The sequence below is a fragment of the Manis javanica genome, chromosome 6 (genome assembly GCF_040802235.1).
Source record: "Manis javanica isolate MJ-LG chromosome 6, MJ_LKY, whole genome shotgun sequence".
NCBI classification, from domain to species: domain Eukaryota; kingdom Metazoa; phylum Chordata; class Mammalia; order Pholidota; family Manidae; genus Manis; species Manis javanica.
Window position 1 is genome coordinate 79,860,224 of NC_133161.1, and position 19,304 is coordinate 79,879,527.

At 33.7% G+C, this 19,304-nt stretch overlaps 1 protein-coding gene across 1 annotated transcript in view; it reads left to right on the forward strand.

Annotated features, from left to right (window-relative positions):
- SEMA3E (semaphorin 3E) overlaps window positions 1-19,304 on the forward strand; it is a 248,405-nt gene that overhangs the window by 189,949 nt on the left and 39,152 nt on the right. The window contains exons 5-11 of the mRNA XM_073238907.1: window positions 267-360; window positions 10,000-10,119; window positions 11,162-11,304; window positions 11,958-12,072; window positions 12,505-12,574; window positions 15,187-15,331; window positions 17,453-17,675. Of these exons, the coding sequence (XP_073095008.1) occupies window positions 267-360; window positions 10,000-10,119; window positions 11,162-11,304; window positions 11,958-12,072; window positions 12,505-12,574; window positions 15,187-15,331; window positions 17,453-17,675 (910 nt within the window). The remainder of the gene's footprint in view (window positions 1-266; window positions 361-9,999; window positions 10,120-11,161; window positions 11,305-11,957; window positions 12,073-12,504; window positions 12,575-15,186; window positions 15,332-17,452; window positions 17,676-19,304) is intronic.

Consider the following 19,304-nt stretch of genomic DNA (forward strand, 5'->3'; position numbering starts at 1 on the left):
AGTGATTAATAACTGTTAATTTCTTTTATTTTACCACCTGCTTACTTTCTTAAGGAGGAATGAGAAAACCCATATGAAGCTGGGAACCCATGTATTTATTTATAAAACCCAGTTTGGTCCTAACTAACCTGATGTTACTCACTGGTGTCCTATTTACAATACCTATTTTGTAGAAAGAAATCATGATTTCCTGTGTTTCATCCTGTCAATGAAATTCTTATTGAAATTGGCAGATACATACTGGCTTTTCTGGTTTTTCTTTCAAGGACCCCCAGTTTCACCTGGAATCACACAGATCTGAGAAAGGAAGGGGCCGATGTCCGTTTGATCCCAGCTCTTCCTTCATCTCCACCTTAATTGGTAATTATTGTTGCTGCAGATATAAGTTTGCAGTCATATTGATTTTGAAACCGCAGTTAGATTCTTTTGGTATTTCTTTATGTATGTTGCCTTGTCATATTTATTTATTGGTGCTGAGAGCAATGATATTTAATTTCAAGCTGTGCTAACTTGAGCCAATCTGATGCTAAAATAAGTGCAGCTGCTATGAAGTATGTGTGTCTCATTCTCAAAATGCACATTGTTACTTAATATCTGATATAAGACATCTTGCATTGGGCTGTTTACTATTCAGAAAATGCAATTATATGAATACTTTATAAAAATTTAGCTGGAGAAACTAAACTGTAGCATATGTTAATTCTTTTTATTTTAATTTGTGACTAGGGGAACTTTTAATATTCTCTTCCTGGTGCCTTTCTTTGTATCAGTAGAATTCAGCAGGAAGTCATCTCTGTTGAGAACTTCAAAGTAATTTACTTCTATTCCTCCTAATCTAGAACGTAAACTATAGTGGTTGACCAGCTCAGACTACCGCTCTATGTCTGTCCACTTTGGAATAATAGAATAAGCTGGCCATGTCTGATCTAGATTTTAATTTGATTCAATTTAATTAGATGAAGAACCCGAGAACCTCTCTTAAAACATAGCAAACATACTTTTTCTCTCTCTTTTATGCTACTTGGGGTTGAAAATGGCACACTTTTCAAAGTACTCTAGCACTGTGATGGTACAGACAGATGGATGAGGTCCCAACTGTACGGCTGAAGATAGTAATCCCCGACACCTAACACAGGTGCTGTTAGGAATCATTCTGTTTTCTCAAGTGTTGAGATATTCTGCTATAGGTATGGTGCAGATGTACAAATTTCTGTTATTACATTTTCAACACTTAGTTATATGCTAATATTAGGTTAGCCTGTTTGTAGGAAATGAGAGTATAAAATAGCATGTAGAGACTTCCTATTCTAAGTAAAGGGTTAAAACTTAAAACTCCCCACTGATGATTAATCAAAATGTCTTATGCTTGATTTAGAGTTGATACAGATGTTCCTGTGTATTCTGGAAACAATACAGTCCCTGAACTTATTCCAGACAGTTGATTTTTATGAGACTTGTATCCCACTTTCTACTCTCCCCCATCCCAATCTTGGTACTCAGGTTCGAACAAGCAAAGCTTTTACATATATTTATATATATTTATTTATAGAGCAAAGTTCTTAGGTTAACTCTAATTAATAGGGAAACTTTAAAGTTTAATATACTTCAACCTCATAATTTGAAAGGGCTGTAAGATGAGAATTCACATAGTAATCAAATTTTTCAAGGGCTTGACAAAAGATGTAATATTTTTAAAGAATAAAATGTTAAAGAAAAATATTATTTTAAAGTATCTTGAGCTGCTCTATTGTCCCATGTGTATGTATGTGTATATGTGTGTGTGTAAACAGAACATGAGAAAGGGAGGTTTTAAATATGAAAGTAGAGTTGCCTTTATCAGTTTAGACAGTAGGCATCAAAACCTCAGGAATGACACTTTTGTGAATGCCAGATTCATAAATGTTAGAAATTCCTAGAAGATTGTCAGCAAATGAATTGAAATACATGCATTAGAGAGACTCATCCAATTTTTTTCTAATGTTTTTAGAGCTTTTATGTAATGTCATAGATTTAAGACATATCTGAAAGAGATTTTTCCATCATCTTTCATCATACAGCATCTGCACAGAATAGGCCTCCTCTAAAAATTAACAGAATGGAATACTAACTGGGCTTCTAAACAAACAAAAAATGAGATTTGGGATATTATTAATAAGAATATTATAAATGGCATTGAGAGTTAAAAACTATACAGTAAACATGACTTCTTAATCCTAAAGAGATAAGAACACCATTTATTTTTAACATTTCATTCAAAAGGTTAAAACTGATTTCTTGAGCCACTCACCACTAAGCCTCCCCAGAGCTTGTTTACGCATGAAACCAGGAATTTAAAGCTGATTTTTTTAAGAGAGGAAATATTACTGGAGGGACATTTCCAAGTGAGTTTCATTGAACTTCCAAATCGAATTACACTGCGCTGAGATGTGAAGTGCCTGCCATCTGGGTGGCTGTTTCACTTATTCTGAAGAGAAATCAAATCATGAGAGCCCTCCAAGCTAAACACAAAAGTTGTAGAATAATCCCTCCAAAGAGAAGAAATAAAAATATAATTCTTCACATTTATCCACTAGCTTTCATCCCAAAGTACCTCTGAGACATCATTCACTCACTGTGGATATGTAGCTGCCACTGGGGTAGAAACCTGATAACCTATGTGAGCCAGCAGCTCTTTAAAGGAAAGGAAGTCGAAATAATTCACCCAATTGAAAGAGCAGCAGGAATTTGCACTGGAAAAATGTAGCTACCTGAGTTGGAATTTGGCAAAAACCTCAGTGTAGCTTACTCTGACAGGGAAAGAATGCATTAGTGTGGTATTTTATGGCCACATATGTTCTCTGTTGAGTTAGGACAAGACTGTAGCAAAAAGATGATCATCTTTAGACTATGCACCATCTTTGTTTCTTTGTTAGAGGTTACACTTCATGTTCAGTGTCTGTTCACATGAAGATGTGCTTTCATGATAAGAAACTCAAATTTGTAACAAACTTATAAAACTAGCAAGGTCTCTAAACAAATCCACATGCTTGTAAACCAGAGAAGTTCTAAGAATTTCTTAAGATACAATTTTCATTGCAGTTCAATTCAGTTAAATGAAAAACTGAGTAAAAAAATGAAGGTTTTTTGCTACATGAGAAACAAGTTAACAAACATTTTTAAAAAAATTTGTAGTCTGGAAATGAAATGTTAGTAACTTGCAGTGGACTCTGGGTGACACAGGATTTGAGGAATAAAACAAGCTCCCATTGAGCTCTGTTCTGTATGTTCAGAAACCAATTGAAATGAAATGATATATTAATTAGGGTTGTTCTTCCAATGCTACTTTGTATTAATATGATTTATCTTGGTGGCATATAAATTCATATCACAGGTGCATTATTTCTTCATGTGTAGTAACATTTTCCCCTTACTGTGATTATATTTAAAATGGTCTTAAGTAAGTGACTGAAGAATATAAGATATTACAACCTGGTTTTAAAAACAATCCATTGAAATCATGGATTATTTAGTAAAATGAATTGCTACCTTACCTGCCTATACCTTTCAATTCATCCAAAAATGCTTAGTATGTATCTTTCCACTAAATTATAAGGTTGGGTGACGGGCCAAATAAAAAGTCAGGAAATAGTTTGTTTACATCATATGTCATTTTGGCCAGGAAGGAAAAATATTAGCTGACTCTTCCATCAGTTATGTTTGATATAATATAGTATTCTCCTTATTAAATTGATGACACTTTCAGTAACTTTAGGATGTCCCTTACATCATGCCCTCCCTATTCTGTTGCCTTATTTTTTTAATGTTTTGTTTTAACTTGGATTTGTATTGCCAGTTCCAGGTGTAATTTAAAACTCACCATTACTGAAATGCCTACAGTATGCTAATGTGCATGCGACTGGGGAAAAAACACTCTGATTGGTTATGTACCTTTAAACATTATCACATTTGAAAGTATTAGCTTTGTTGTTGGGATGGTTTTAGGATTCTTCTCAAGTTAAAGGCTTACTAAATTTTATTGCAATGAATACATATTTTACAATCACTTATATTTTCTTTCTATGCTTTTTTGTCCCCTGTTACTTTTTTCAGCAAATAAAATTATATTTACAGCCACTGAAATTTTCTTCCTCTAAGTTTACTCATAATGATGGAATCTTTGTAAATATGTCTCCTCATTACAAATTCTATGAATTAAAGGTCACAATGTTGATTGACAGGGAGTTAGAAAACATATAGGGGAAATCTAAGTGATTGTTTCAAGCTCTTAAAATCTTTAAAACTTTGTTATTTTTAATTAACTATATATTCAAGGCAGAGTTATGAAAGAATATTCTGGCACAAAATAGGAGTTCATAAATATTAGAAAAATAAATGAAAATTCAGGATGAAGATAAAATGTATGCCTTTAGAATTATAGCTCTAAACGTAACAAGTGGATGTGTGCTGGCTCGTTTCTTGACCTCATCCCAAGTGTATAGAAACTTAGACTTAAACTCCCTCACAACGTTCCTGTGCCTGAAGAGTATCTGTAATTCCTTATCCAAGACTGCTCCTCTCTCACATTGGCAAAATGCCAATTATCCACATCCTTACGGTTGGCTTCTGGCTGTAACTGGTTGTCTCTAAGGAGCTATTTGAATGCTTTGCTTATGGTTTCCTCAAGACAAAACAGTATTTTTAAAAAGATACAAGGAAAAACAAGTCCTCCTTTGCAACTCACCACTGACATTCTCTTCTTTAGGGGCATGCTGGTATCAGTGCCAGTGGTTTGCCACCAAAAAAAAACCCGAGTTCTCATTGAGTGCCAGCAAATGCAAATGAACAGACTCAAAATGCACTTTCTGTTTTCCTTCATGTCTCAGAATCCAGCTTCTCAATGTTGATAGCTAATGCTAGCTATCTGCCCAAACAAAAACCGCACAGAAAGTCCAACCAACAACTTCATAACTGACAAAAAGACACGTTCTTCCCAGTTTCTTTCAGCATCCTAAACAGAGTGTGAGTCAGACCTGGGATGTCAGAATACATAAATCATTTTTATCCATCTTCATCCTCCCCAGTGCATTTGTTTCTGTTTGCACTTACTCATGTCATAGTCATTCTGCAAAATGTTGTGTGTAAAATAGTAGAATGATTTTCCAACAAAATTACACAATTCAGGTATAAAGTGAGGCATGTATCAGTCTTTAGCCATGTGCTTTCCATGAGACAAATACGTTTCTCACCATTTAGATTTGTAGACATATACAATATAAATAGGAGAAATGCTGGAGTAAAACTTAAGAAGATAAGAAGGGCATGGAAAACTACTGTCAGTTTTACTCACTAAACAATTGAAGTCTGTATGTCCAACATGGTTGCATAAAACCTCCAATAAATCAATATATAATCCATGGACAAAGTTCTATAAGTTCCATAAAATATTACAGCAATGCAATATGTTCAAAACTTCAATTAGAGTTTGTATTGTAAAAAGGGAATTACGTAGGAAAGTATTTGAATTTTGCATTTTAATTTAGAGTTATTTACAATGGATTTGGTTTTTTTTGTATTGCCAAGAGTCAAATGATTTGTTTTATTTTCTTTCATATACATAGTTTAGTGTAGGCACAGTCTTTTGGGGATGAAACTATTAGGGACAAATACTAGAAGAAAATAAGAACCCCTGTGTTCATGAATTAAAATTTTTAAATAGCATAGGCTTCTTGAGGAGCAAAATTTCAAAGAACTTGGTTATTCATATAAATGCCTAATAGCTTTTTTCTGTCTTTTGATATTTTCTCCCTGAAGCAGTTTTGAAAAATCAAAATCTTATACTGAATGATTGTTATTGCATTTCATAGCTTTGTATTTTAAACGCCTAAAATGAGTTTTAGATATATTCACATATTAATTCATTATGTCATTTGTTGATTCAACCTATGTTTATTGAACATTTTCTGCAGTCCAGATACTGTGCAAGATTTTGGGGACAAAAGAACATACAAGATGCATCAAGAAGCCTACATTGTAGTGGGGTGTAGTGAGGAGCCAATGAAAAATAGTAGGGCTAGCAACATGATAGAAATAGGCACAGGGCTGTGGTGGTACTGGGGACCACCAAACAACAAAACTAGTCAAGGAAGGAAGGCTTCATGGAGAAAGTGGGCAATAGGCAGACAAATGGGAGGTGAGGTGGGAAGGGAGGTACAGAATGCCAGGCAACAAAGAGGGCAGCAGAGAGGACAGAAAAGCTTAGCAGGCTCAAAAAATCCCATGCAGGTCTCTGCTTCTGCAGGTAATCAAGACCATGAGGTGTTGAACAGTTCTGCCATGGTCAAAGAGCAAATTTCAAGCTTTGGGCTTAGTTTGTAAGATTTCCAGTGAAGTACTATTCCCAGTATTCTTGTGTCTGTACATAGAGACTGTTGTTGAGCATGACAGTGATAAGTTACATTCACCTGTCAAAATAACCTGCAGATGTGTTTTTTTTTAATTATGACCATACTTGACCATCTAAAATTAACATCAGTTACTGTTAGAAGTCAGTGCTATAACAATAAAAGATATTATATTACATAAAAATCAAATTGGTTATTGATATTCAGAATATAATAGTAGATTAGATACCAGTTAAAATGTATGGCTACGTACATTTATTAAATATCATGTCTCCATACACATAGAAAATAAAAATTTGGGTAGTTCTGTTATTACCATTGAAACTCTAAAACATTTTTGCTATTTATATGAAATCTTTTTTAATCCATGAAAATGTGATTCATCCATATGTTTTTGCTCTGTAAAATATTTTGATTCACAAATTTTCTCTAATGATTATAATTTTGGGTATAAAATGATTATAATTTTAAAGTAAACTTTTCACTTGTAAACTATGTTTTTACTGTAAAGAGTATCAGTTATTATGAATATTTTTGCTCTTTTAGTTCCTGTTAGGTAACATTTGTGCCTAAAGCTTTATTCTAATTTATTATATTTCATTAATATATTTATTTTTTCTTAGAAAAGTATTTTGCCAAACACCATTATAATCTATTACTATGGATTTATTTTGTCCTTCACACTGACATAAGATATGAAAGGAGAATCTTTCCTTTCTGAGGCAAATCTAATGTTTCCAACAGAGACACATTTGGTTCAGTTTACATAGCATATAGTTTTTAGCACCTGAGCTTCTTTGAAGTGTAAGTCATATAATTCATATTGTGTCATTTGAATTTTTCACAAACTATATTTTTTTATCTGGGTACAAAAAGGGTAATAGGGTAAAATCAATATTATATCACCTTTCCCTTTGTGCAGATAACCTTCCCTGGCTGTGGTATTATTTGGCATCATATGGTTGCCATCTAGTGGTTACATGGAGTACTTGTTTGTTAGGTTTATAAACTTGATTAGGGCAAGTAGAACTTTGAAACAATGTTCCAAATTGGGATACATGCAATAAAATTTATGTGAACTACTATAATATTTTTCCATAATAATATTTTCAAAGTCCTAGAAATATTTTACCTAGTAGAATCTTAAAAAACAGAAAACCGTCATGATTTTTAAATCTATTTTTGTACCCATTATGCATTAAACATTCAGCCTAGTCCACATTAGAAAAATAAGTTATTTTTAGAATTTTACAAAATAGTCTTTATATTTCATATGATATATGCAATCAAGTATAATAATTAAAAACAAAAATGTTTCAGAAAAACCCTCACGGTAGCGGTTCAGTACTTGGTTAACTCTTTTGTGGGTTGAGTGGTTCATTTTTACCAAAGCTGATGATCCTCAAGGCCTTTTAATGAATTCAGCATGACTGTCTTTCATCCATGTGCAAGTTGTGCAGACTGAACCCCACAAATATTCACAGCCCTAACCACTGGATATAATTTATTTCAAAATTCTCTTTCTTTATGTACAGATATAAAATTTCTGGTGCAAATGTGCTAATTGATTTTGATGCCTTTTTCTGCCTCTATTACCCAAATGCATGCTTTTTTGTAGACTTTTTCTTTAATCCTTTTTTTAAAAATTATATTAAGGTACAAGAACATGCTTAAATAAGAGTTCTAATAAAACTTTTCTTCCCAAATTATACTTTCTTAAGTCCAGATATAAAGCATCCTTTTTTCCTGTTTGTGTTGTTTTCCTTATCATACCTCTCACTTAACATACATTAATATATGGGGTGAACTTAACAAAATAAGTCTTTTTCTTTAACTTATCTTGATAATTTTCATATCAAAGACAAGCTGAAAAAAGTAAAATTAGACCTTCTACCATTTATCCTGACACCCCATTTGTTAATATTCTACCACATATGCATTTCTTTTTCTCTATCATATGTAATATAGTAGTTTAAAAGTGAATTCCTTTGTGGGAAACTTAGGTTTTATTTATTTGTATTATATATAGTTTTTAAGTATGCAGAGTAAATACTGTGAACCAAGAAAGCTATTTACAAGTTGCTTGTGTTTTGTAAGTAGAACTTATAGTTAAGCCTTTGAATTCAATTTACATCTAATTATTCTATTTCTAAATCTGGTATAACAAATGTAATTATCTTTACTTTTTAAAAATTAAGTAAGTCAACTCGTTACAAATAAACTTACTTACAAAGCTTCCTCTTTACAACTCAGTAAGTGGCTTTCTCAAATTGTAAACCTTACAAATATATTTAATCTATTCAATTTTACATTTTAAAGACCTTACCTCAGAAAAATTCTTTTATAAATACCGAAACAATTTTTTAAAATCAAAGCAAAGAAGTTATATATATAACCAATAAATTCTGTTTCTATACTTGTTCAAATTTTTATGCCTGTAATTTTAATAATTTGAATTCTAAAATTGAGTATACAATGAAATTTATTAAACTGGAAATACAATTTGAATTCTTTTAAACTTTAAATGTGATGTGTGCATATTCCACATTTAACAGAAAAACATTCATGCTTCGGAGTTCAAGGTACTCATTATTTCTGTATTTTTAGCCCTGACCAGATAGATGACACTCACAGAAAAGAAAATCATTTTACTACCCTAAATTGAAGTAGTTCTTTCCAGTGATCTGATGCTCTAATTTGCTTCTTGGCTAGAGATTTTTGCCCGGGGCAGAACACCTGGCTGCATGTGCCCAGGACAGTCCTTCTAGCACATCTAGTGGGCATGCTGACTACCTTTTGTTGTCACTTTGACAAAAGAGAATTTCAAGTCCCTAGCCTGAGGTGTTCGTCTTTGCAGTTCCAGGTGTATCTTACATTATTTTCTATTTGTTAAAATTTTTTTCTCTTTCCATAAACTATTTTAATGTCTTTTTTTCTGGCTGGCTCCAAAGACACATTATCATTTCTTGAGACCGTACAAATATTTGTGTTTTCTTTGGTTTGATTTTAAGTTTGCAACCTCCCCCACATGTTGCAGCTAATGTGGTTCATGCTCTGCCTGCCTGATTAAATTATGAACTTTTTATATCTTTCCAATCTAACTAAGCCACAGACTTATAAATTAAATGACAACTAATTGGATTATGTATAATTTGACCAAACTTTGTGGTTCCTGCCCTAAAATCATGTTATTGGAAGCAGTTTCTTGTTACAAGAAGGATTTGAGTTAGCTGTCACCTTAATACCAATAATGATGATAATGAAACCCTGGTGATGTGAAAGTTACATTTAGGAAGATAAGATGAAACCAGGTTATTTATCAAATACTCACAGAGGTCTTAGCATATACCAGTGACTCTAAGTAACACTCTTGAGTGCTAGCCCTACTGGTAAATAAGGAAACTGAGGCACAGAGAGATGAAGCACCCTGTGCAAGTTCACACAGCTAGTAAGTGGCTCAGGATACAAGCGCTGGCAGGCTGACTGTACCATCCGTGCTCTCAACAGGAGTATTAATTCCCCAAGTCCTATTCACAGTGAATCTGGATATGTGGTTTATACATTGTTGTCAGATCCAGAGACATGTGCTGACTTACTTCTAACTTCCGTGCCCACATAGGTAGTGAACTGTTCACTGGCCTCTACAGTGACTACTGGGGCAGAGACGCTGCGATCTTCCGGAGTTTGGGGAGACTGGCGCATATTCGCACGGAACACGACGATGAGCGCCTGTTGAAAGGTAAGGTTGGGGAAAAATGGGTATGCAAATAAGAATTGAAAACAAGTCTAGAACGCACGGGAAACTTACAATTTGATAATAATAACAACACAAATGTAACTTACACTGTTTACAAATCCCAGGATTTCTTTCCTTGGCAATATTCCTGAATTAAAACATTTTACATATACATATCTTTTATATCGGAGGGAATTGGCTTTATTATGAAACCAAATTATAGTAATGCTTGAAAATCAGGATTTAAGTGAAGGAAACAAAGTAAACATATGAAAAGTGAAAAATCCTTTCATCCAATAAATTTTCGTTTTCTCTTGCCAGTTAGTATAATTTTGGATAAACTGCTTCACTTTGCTTGTTTTAAGAGGATTCCATTGCACTTGGGATGTAAAATTTTAGTGAAATCGCTAGCCATTCATTGATATTGAACTCCTTGTAAGGAATAATGTTCACATTTTGACATACTGTTTATCTAGGGACTAAATCTTCATTTTATGGTGTTTCATTATGTTCAGCCTTTTTATTAAGCTTCAGAATGCAAAGGCATTATTGGCATTATGTTAGCATTAAAAATATTTAACTACCATATCAATCAAAGGTCATTCGTTCAAATCCCTTAGACTACAAACACAAAAACTCTTATTTTCCACCTTAAAATGGTAGTTTATGAATTTAAAAAAAAAATGATAGACTTCTCATCTAAAATATTTTACATATATTTACATTAACTTTTTATACATATGGGAGGAAATTTATGGAGATTATTACAATGGCACCCCTAATCTGTCCTTTTGAATGCATTCCAAGTCTGAAAGGAAAGTTGTTTTAAATTGTTCTTTTTCCCTCCCTGACTCTTTTATCTTCCAATTAAATTTTCCTCTAATGTTTCTAAAAAAACTGTTGATACACAAAGAAATGGAAACACCTACAAAATTTCAAGGAAAATATTTCTTAATGAAATGATAAAAGTTAAATGTTCATGTGATGTGTAATGTATTGAATAACACGATTTCGTGGTAATAGCTAGATCTTTTTTTTCTTATAGAACCAAAATTTGTAGGTTCATATATGATTCCTGACAATGAAGACCGAGATGACAACAAAGTGTATTTCTTTTTTACTGAGAAGGCCCTGGAGGCAGAAAACAATGCCCACGCAATTTACACCAGAGTGGGACGGCTTTGCGTGGTAAGGGCTGCACTTCTGTCTCATGAAGCTCATCTCACAGTTTATGATTAGGCCTTGGTTAATTTTATAGTGGGTTTCTACTTTAAAATATTTTCTAGTATTCTGTAGGTTGCCTAAAACTGGTATTTACTATCTAATCTTTATATTTTATATCTAGCAGAAGTGTTTTCTTAAGAGAGCTTTGTATTTTGTATGGTTTTTCCCCATTTTCAAAGCCATAGTAAGAAGAAACAGTTTATAATTAGGCTATACTTCTTCCCACACAAAAGTTTGTGTTCCATTTTCTAAAATTAACTTAACCAAAATCTTTTTAATTTCTGTATTCTGCATTCTAAGTAATTTACATAAGCATGTTTCAACAATTCAGTTGGTTGACTTTACAGAAAAGGCATCTGTAGTTTGTTGGGTATTCAGATAGATTGTTTAGGAATAGTCAAAACCAGCAAAAGTAGCAATATATAACAAGAGAATACTAGTAATAGTGCAAATGTAAGTTATTTAGATACTTAAGTATAAATTTAAGAGATTTATACATGCATGTATATATGCATGTATGTGCATGTGTGTGAATATGTATTATATGTATGTTGTGTGTAAATGTGTGTGTGAAAGTTCTTAGATAGACACTGACCTGCTTTTTTTTTTCCTCACAGAATGATGCAGGAGGACAGAGAATACTGGTGAACAAGTGGAGCACTTTCCTAAAAGCAAGACTGGTTTGCTCAGTACCAGGAATGAATGGAATTGACACATATTTTGATGAATTAGGTAAATCTTACAGGGAGAATTAAGTTTTACTCTTTGATGAATATGCCTTTCTGTAGCCCTCAGGGTCTCTAGCACGTATGAAAACTTGGTTTCTGCAGGATTTGACTTCTGTCTAACTCAGAGCAAGTTTCTGTTCTTCCAGTTTGGCCAGGTCCGTGGGGGTGGTGGAGGGGGCAAAGGAGCTGCAGGAACAAACGAGACCCCTCTCATGAGCTTAGAGTCAGTGCCTCTGGTTCTGAGGCCCAGCTCAAAGCCATCCTGAACAGCAAAGGTATCACTCTGCTGGGGTTTAGTCATCATTGTATGACTGTACATGGAAATTTGTATCTTGAGGTCTGCAATGGGTTTCAAATCTTTTAATGTCAATATATTTTCTTTACAAGAGAAGAGGACTGAAAATGCTGACTAATGTAATGATCTTTAATTTGTCAGAGGATGTTTTTTTGCTGCCTACCAGAGATCATAAGAACCCAGTGATATTTGGACTCTTTAACACTACCAGGTGAGACATTTATATAGTCAATGAAAACATTTTGAAACAAAACATGCCTCACCCCGTCACCTTGTATGTACCTTGGAAATTCCGTTCACCCATTGTCATTTCATTTTTTCCAGTTTCTCTTTGTTCTCCTATGTTTGCAATTGTTCTTTTGTTTCTAAAGCCATGATCTCATTCCAGATCCATACTTGTTTTTGTTTGGAGTACCCCAGCATCCTCTATTTAGCTTTATGCTATAAATCCGGGGTGATTCTTTTAATCATCATACAGAATTTTCTGTCAGGCTCCCGGGACTCTCTATCTACTGTTTCCCATTCGGCTTTGGGAGTTTTTCCTCTAAGGTCTCTAATGCCCTGCTTTTGACAAGATAAAGCCTTGACAGAATCCCCGTGTCCATGTCACTAGCTCCCATCTCTCTGGCTTTATTTGCCCCCTTCCCTTGCTGCAGCTGACTTTCTCATCCCACACTAATGTGTACCAGTTCTCCAGTACTTGTCAGTTGCCATCTTCAAGAAATAGTCCTTGAGTCCTTGACCACCCAGCACTTTGTTCTCTCCTTCACTCTGGTTGTCTCTGCTCTCTAGCTTCATAGTGGACACATGCTTATGATTTGCCTCACATATTTTAAATTTAAATAAGCCACTCAAGGTTAGGGGTGACCACCTATCACTTCTTCTCTTTTACATTTTTGTATCTTGTATCCATTGAAGGTGCTGGGAAAATGATTCAAGTATTTCATGTGTGTTGATACATGAATGAAAAAATGTTATTTGAATCAGTTTTGTATGGAAGTTTATATATATATAACTTTTTGAGTGTCTTTCCACAAAAGGCGGAGTGGAGGCAAGATGACTGGAATGAGAAATAAACAGTATACCTCAGTTCCCTTGACAGGGATAGAATAGTGTAACTCAGCCCATCTTTTGCATTGCACCGGCCTTACGCTGTGACACAGTCACGTACACCTTGTTTGATTAGGGGTTTCTCCACAGAGCTTTTGTTTAGTTTTTCAGCAAGTGATTTCTTATGAACACTTTGAAAAAAATAACAAAGCTCCTTGGACAAGTAAACTAGTATAGTGAGGAGACCTTTTCTTCAACAAAGAAAAATGGAAACAATTTTGCTATCAATTATTCCCTGATACAAAGAAAATTAGTTAATGCATATTGGTGATTTTCACAGTCCATGGAAAATCCCTACCTTTTTTTTTTTTAACTTCATCTACTCCCTTAGGCAAGTGAAGAATTTATTCATTGTATGGTAATTCTGCAGTTTTGTATGATAAATACAATCTGTGGGATAGCAGAATCATTTCTCTGTGGGTTTGTATCATCAGTTTATAAGCTACTTTCCTAAATGATAGCATATTAGATCTGTCTAGATTTCAATTGCACATTATTTACTTCCATTATTTCAATTGTGACTGTTCAATTTATACATAAATCTGAGAAAAAGACTTCCCAGCTGTTATCTGATGTAAAGGTTGTTATTTGTAGCATGGTGATCAAAGGTTTATTACCTCTTTAGTTGGGAGACTATCTCTGGTTTCCTCACTATTGCAGGCATTTCCAATTGCTTAAAGGTGTGTTATAAAATTTGATGTCCTAAGAGTAACACAGCTGCTGTTCTACAGATGTCTCATAGTGTAAAAACTTTTCTAAAGAACTTTGCATTTTGCAAAGCATTTTCACAAACATTAACTATTCTAATTTTCAGGGTCAGATGATAAGGGGACTCTGGGAAAATGTTAGAATTCATTCAAGTTATGCCAAAGTAAGACAGAGGGCCAATTTTCTGAAACAAATCATTTTAAATTGTTCTTTTGCAGAATCTTATTGCAAATGCCCCAGTGAATCTTAGCTATAGTCAACTACTATCTTTATCATCTAAAAGAAATTTTTATCAAGAAAAATTTTAGTTGCTTCTAGTTCTAAAGTAAAGAATCTGAATTTTATATATTTACATCATTTTCCCAAAAGTAATCTAGTTCAGTCTAGTTACCTTTCCACTATAGTACAGTTTTTAGTGACCTGGGGGAAGCAATATATGGAAAGCATATTAATATCTCTGTGGCTCCATTGTAAAGAATGGAACAAAGCCCCAAAATTTCATGAAACTTTAGCTTGTTATTCAGATCACATACACTGAGAAATCTAATAAATTTGAACAGAATTTATAGCAGTATTTTCAGCATGGTGATTGGGAGAACACTGTTTTCTCTGGGTAGGGAACAACATACAAGGAGATAAAACCTTAAAATGAATAATTGAACTTGGGAATGACTCTTAAATATTAAGGCCATATCTTCCTTCATAAAAAATATGAAAACACAACATTAAATTTAACAATAGTAAAATGAAGTGACACAAGTACTTTTTTTATTCTGACAATCATTTTCAATTTATTATAGTAAAAAGACAAAGAAATAGTAAGTTTTGGAGTTTCAGTACTTGACATACTAAAATAAATAATATTTCTAGAATATTCTTTACTTAAGAGACTATAGCTTTTTTTACCCAAAAGAATTCATCCTAATTTGAACCCCTTATCTGGAGGGCTTCACTTCCTACTCAGTTCCAGAGTAATAATTATCTTTTTTTTTTTGTATTTTTCAGTAATATATTCAGAGGCCATGCTCTCTGTGTCTATCATATGTCTAGTATCCGGGCAGCTTTTAATGGACCGTACGCACATAAGGAAGGACCTGAATACCACTGGTCACTCTATGAAGGGAAAGTCCCATATCCAAGGCCTGGTTCTGTAAGTTTAGACATTTAACAAATATTCTTATTTTTTAAAGATTTTGTTCAGTGTTTCAGATGCTTTACAAAACCTTGCATTAAAGAACTAAGAAATTCTGTACCTAATCCTTTGCTTAAGAAATACCACCTCATATCTAGTTGTATGTTTGTTATTGAATGAAAACAATCTGTGATGGATACATTTTAGCAGCATTATAAAGAATATGTATCAATTATATTTTACCTTTAAGCCCCAACTAAAATGTTATTTTTAAGGTTACAGATTAATACAGAATCACCCAGTAAAAGCAACCTATTCCTCCCAGGCTTTTCAGAAGAATTAGTGCCACATAGAATTTCCAAACAAGAGAATGTTACCAAATTTTTATATTTCAATATTTGGATCAGCCTCTAGGTTCCTAGGCCAAATATTCTCCTTATTTCTCATTTTAGTATATCTAAAAGGAATTTTTTCTCTGCCCTGTCAGAATACTTAGGATCTCAGTTAATATATTTTCTGGTTCCTAGAAGAAAAGTTCCAATACAGAAGTGTTGCTAGAGTACAGGAAATGCCACCACTTGCCTCTAAATTGCTACTACTAAGATTCTCCCTAACAGGCCATTCAAACTTTTGTGTTTCTAATTGCACATGTATCTAAAAATGATGATGATAATGACGATGATTTTGTATCATGCATCTTCTGCACGACTAGGCTGGAAAAATGCAGGATCATTGTATGTGCTATGTGGGCCACGGAGAATGAACATTTAACTTATCATGCAAGTCAAAGCCTACACTTTCATGAGCAGCTGGTGAAAACCCATCATTATGCTGATTCCCCACATACTTGCAAGTCAAGTAGAAATCATTTTTGCAGAGCCAAAATCCAAAGTGGAAACAAACCTACCTCCATTAACAAGTGTAAAGCTTTACCATTTCAATCACTCACACTAGCTTAAAATTATTACTTCCACTAACATATAAAATATATTTTATTTCACTCTATTGATTGAAATTACAATTTAAATGGAGAAAACCCGCTCCTGTGGCTTTGCTGGAAAAGCTTCTTGAAACCACATGGTATTAAAGGAGATTTGGAGGAAGTGACTGGTTACTGAACTGTTTCCAGGCTGGTCCAAAATGTTTCCAATTACATGTCATTGAAGTACAAGCAAGTGAAAAATTCAGGCCACATTAAGAAATACGGCCTAAATACTGAAAACAAGCCATTTAAAATGCCCTCGTTGCAGAATCTGATTACTAACTACTGGATTTATACTCTAAAGTGGAAACTTTTTTATTAAGATAATTGTTGTAATGCTGCTGATTGTGGAGGAAACTATGCAAAATGAAGGAGCACTTGGTAACAAGCATGAATCAACAGGGTTAAAGGTGTTCCACAAAGTAACTGAAGTGTTCTTGAACATTAATTTTTAAAATCAGTGATTTAAGAACTGAGAAATGTTACAGCAAGTATTTCTGGCTTTCTCGATTTATTGTGTCTAATCCAAACAAATATAATACAAATTCATACAGATGACCATAGAACAGAGGTTTTTTTTCTTAATTAACAATGAGGAATTTGAATAGGTTTCTGTGTTACAGTACTAAGATTCTTTAGTCAGTGAGATAATTGGAGCTATCATCAATCATATTACCACAGTCTCAATTATGGAAAAGCTGTTGTGTTTAATCGTGATCTTATTTTAGGGAGAGGATTTAGCACAATAAAGAGCCTTTTGTTCTGCTAGGAACAATACATTGTTCACCTTCAAATTTTAATTTACAATGAGAAAAAATTAATTGCAGAAAATAGGGAAAATAATTACAATATTTAAGATGTTTACATTTTTACCACTTCCAAACTGTACCAATATTAAATATGTTTCACTCTTCCAGATTTCACCACTTTACAAATATTTCAAGAGCTGCATGTTTGAAACAATTTGGTCTCTCTTTGCAGTTTTTAATGCATATTTCATTTCTGTAATGAAGAATATGGATACTAAATATTTTTTAATGCACAGTTGATTAATTGAACAAACCCAAATTTGTTTTTCTCATTGCTTTTATAATTGATTATAAATTAGCTCCGTAAGTGTAAGGCAAAAAAATATATCTCATCCACTTGTATTTCAGTGTGCCAGCAAAGTGAATGGAGGGAGGTATGGAACCACTAAAGACTATCCTGATGATGCCATCCGATTTGCAAGAAGCCATCCACTTATGTACGAGCCCATAAAGCCTGCCCATAAGAAACCAATACTGGTAAAAACAGATGGAAAATACAATCTGAAACAAATAGCAGTGGATCACGTGGAAGCTGAGGATGGTCAATATGATGTCTTGTTTATTGGAACAGGTAAAGAGATTAGAAAGTACTCAGAGACATTTAAATTGAACATGAAAATGACAACATTACTAACCTTTAAACAAAAAAAAAGACACCAATCAACAAATCTGTTGACACATTAGCTCATTTTCACACTGCATACCCACTGCAATGGGAGAGAGGCTTGGGGGCAGTTATAGCACATAATTCCTGATACATGGTCAGTACACTTGAACAAATGAGTACATGAAGGAACGAATAATTGATGTTAACAAGCAATGTTAGTTCCAAATAGAACTTCTGAGGAAGAAGGGGACCTACTGTCAGGACTGTTCTCCTGCCCCAGGTCCACTCTGCCTCTGGCTGTCAGTAAGGTCTCAAGATTTTTCAAGCTTGGGACACTAACGTCACCTAAACCTACAATCATAGCAATACTTATCAGGCTCTATCAGAATCAACTATTTGTATGCAGCAGAGTGTTATCTGTAAGGGAGGTAAACTTTTTGGCCAAATCTATAATATTGTGCATCAGTAAAACAACTGTAATAAATATGCTAAAAGTGAAATGTTCAGATAAATCTATAATTTCAGTTAATGTCAAACATGAGATCTATCTTGTGGAAGAAAACTTGGAATCTTTGAGTATCGAGAGTAGTATGTAGTGAATTCTATCAGGTACTTTAAAATACTGTAGTCATTTTGAAAGCCTTTAAAATTATCCTTTTTTTCTTTTTGCATAAGCATCATAGTAATGGCTACAGCAATTGCTATTTAGAAGAGTAAGCATTCTACTGTGTATAACTTCAATCATAGATGTACAGTTTTAAAGAGACATTGATTTCATATGCCCAGATCAGTAATCAGGATATAACACTAATGTTAGTGCTTAAGCTTCTCCAGTCATACTTTTTATAAAAGCAGAGTTAAGTAAGGAAACATTTATCAGATTTCCAGAAATTGATCTCTGGCACAGGCTATATTTTGCCCATTTATTTTAGAATGTTAATGTTGCTCTGCACTGTGGGTTCAAGATCAACAAAGCATCAGATTTCTTTAACAAACTTAAAATTACCTGGCCAGGAATTCACTCACAGGGACATCCAACAGAGTTAGGGGGGGAAAAAGCGAGTTACATAACCAAGAGTTATATTTGATAAAACCAGTCATCAAAAAATGTATGTTATTTGTAAATGCCCTGAAAAGTAGAAGTCATATATATCAGTCCACGAATGCTTTCAGAAAACTGTCTTGTTAGACTGACCAAAGCTACTTGAGGGAATTCCAGAAATATCAGGTATAGACTTATGCTATCATATAAACAATATTTCCCTCAAAGATACCATTATGTTAAACCACAGCTTTTCAACACAAAAGAACTTATTTGATGAATGTGTGATGAGTACAACATTGAAAAAATCCACAAATGATATTTTCTCCGAATTTACTAGACAACATGCTTTAGTACTGTATTTGTGTGTGTATGGTCCTTATTGCAAAAATCACTAGTGGCAAATTAATAATTTGAGTTTCATCTTTGTTTTTTTCCTTGACATAACAACTGTGGAATACTTAGTATGTGTGCTTGGTGTTAAAAGTTGTGATCATTTGTGTTTCTTAAATGTACAGTACAGATCATTGTTATTAGTTTTATTTTAATCT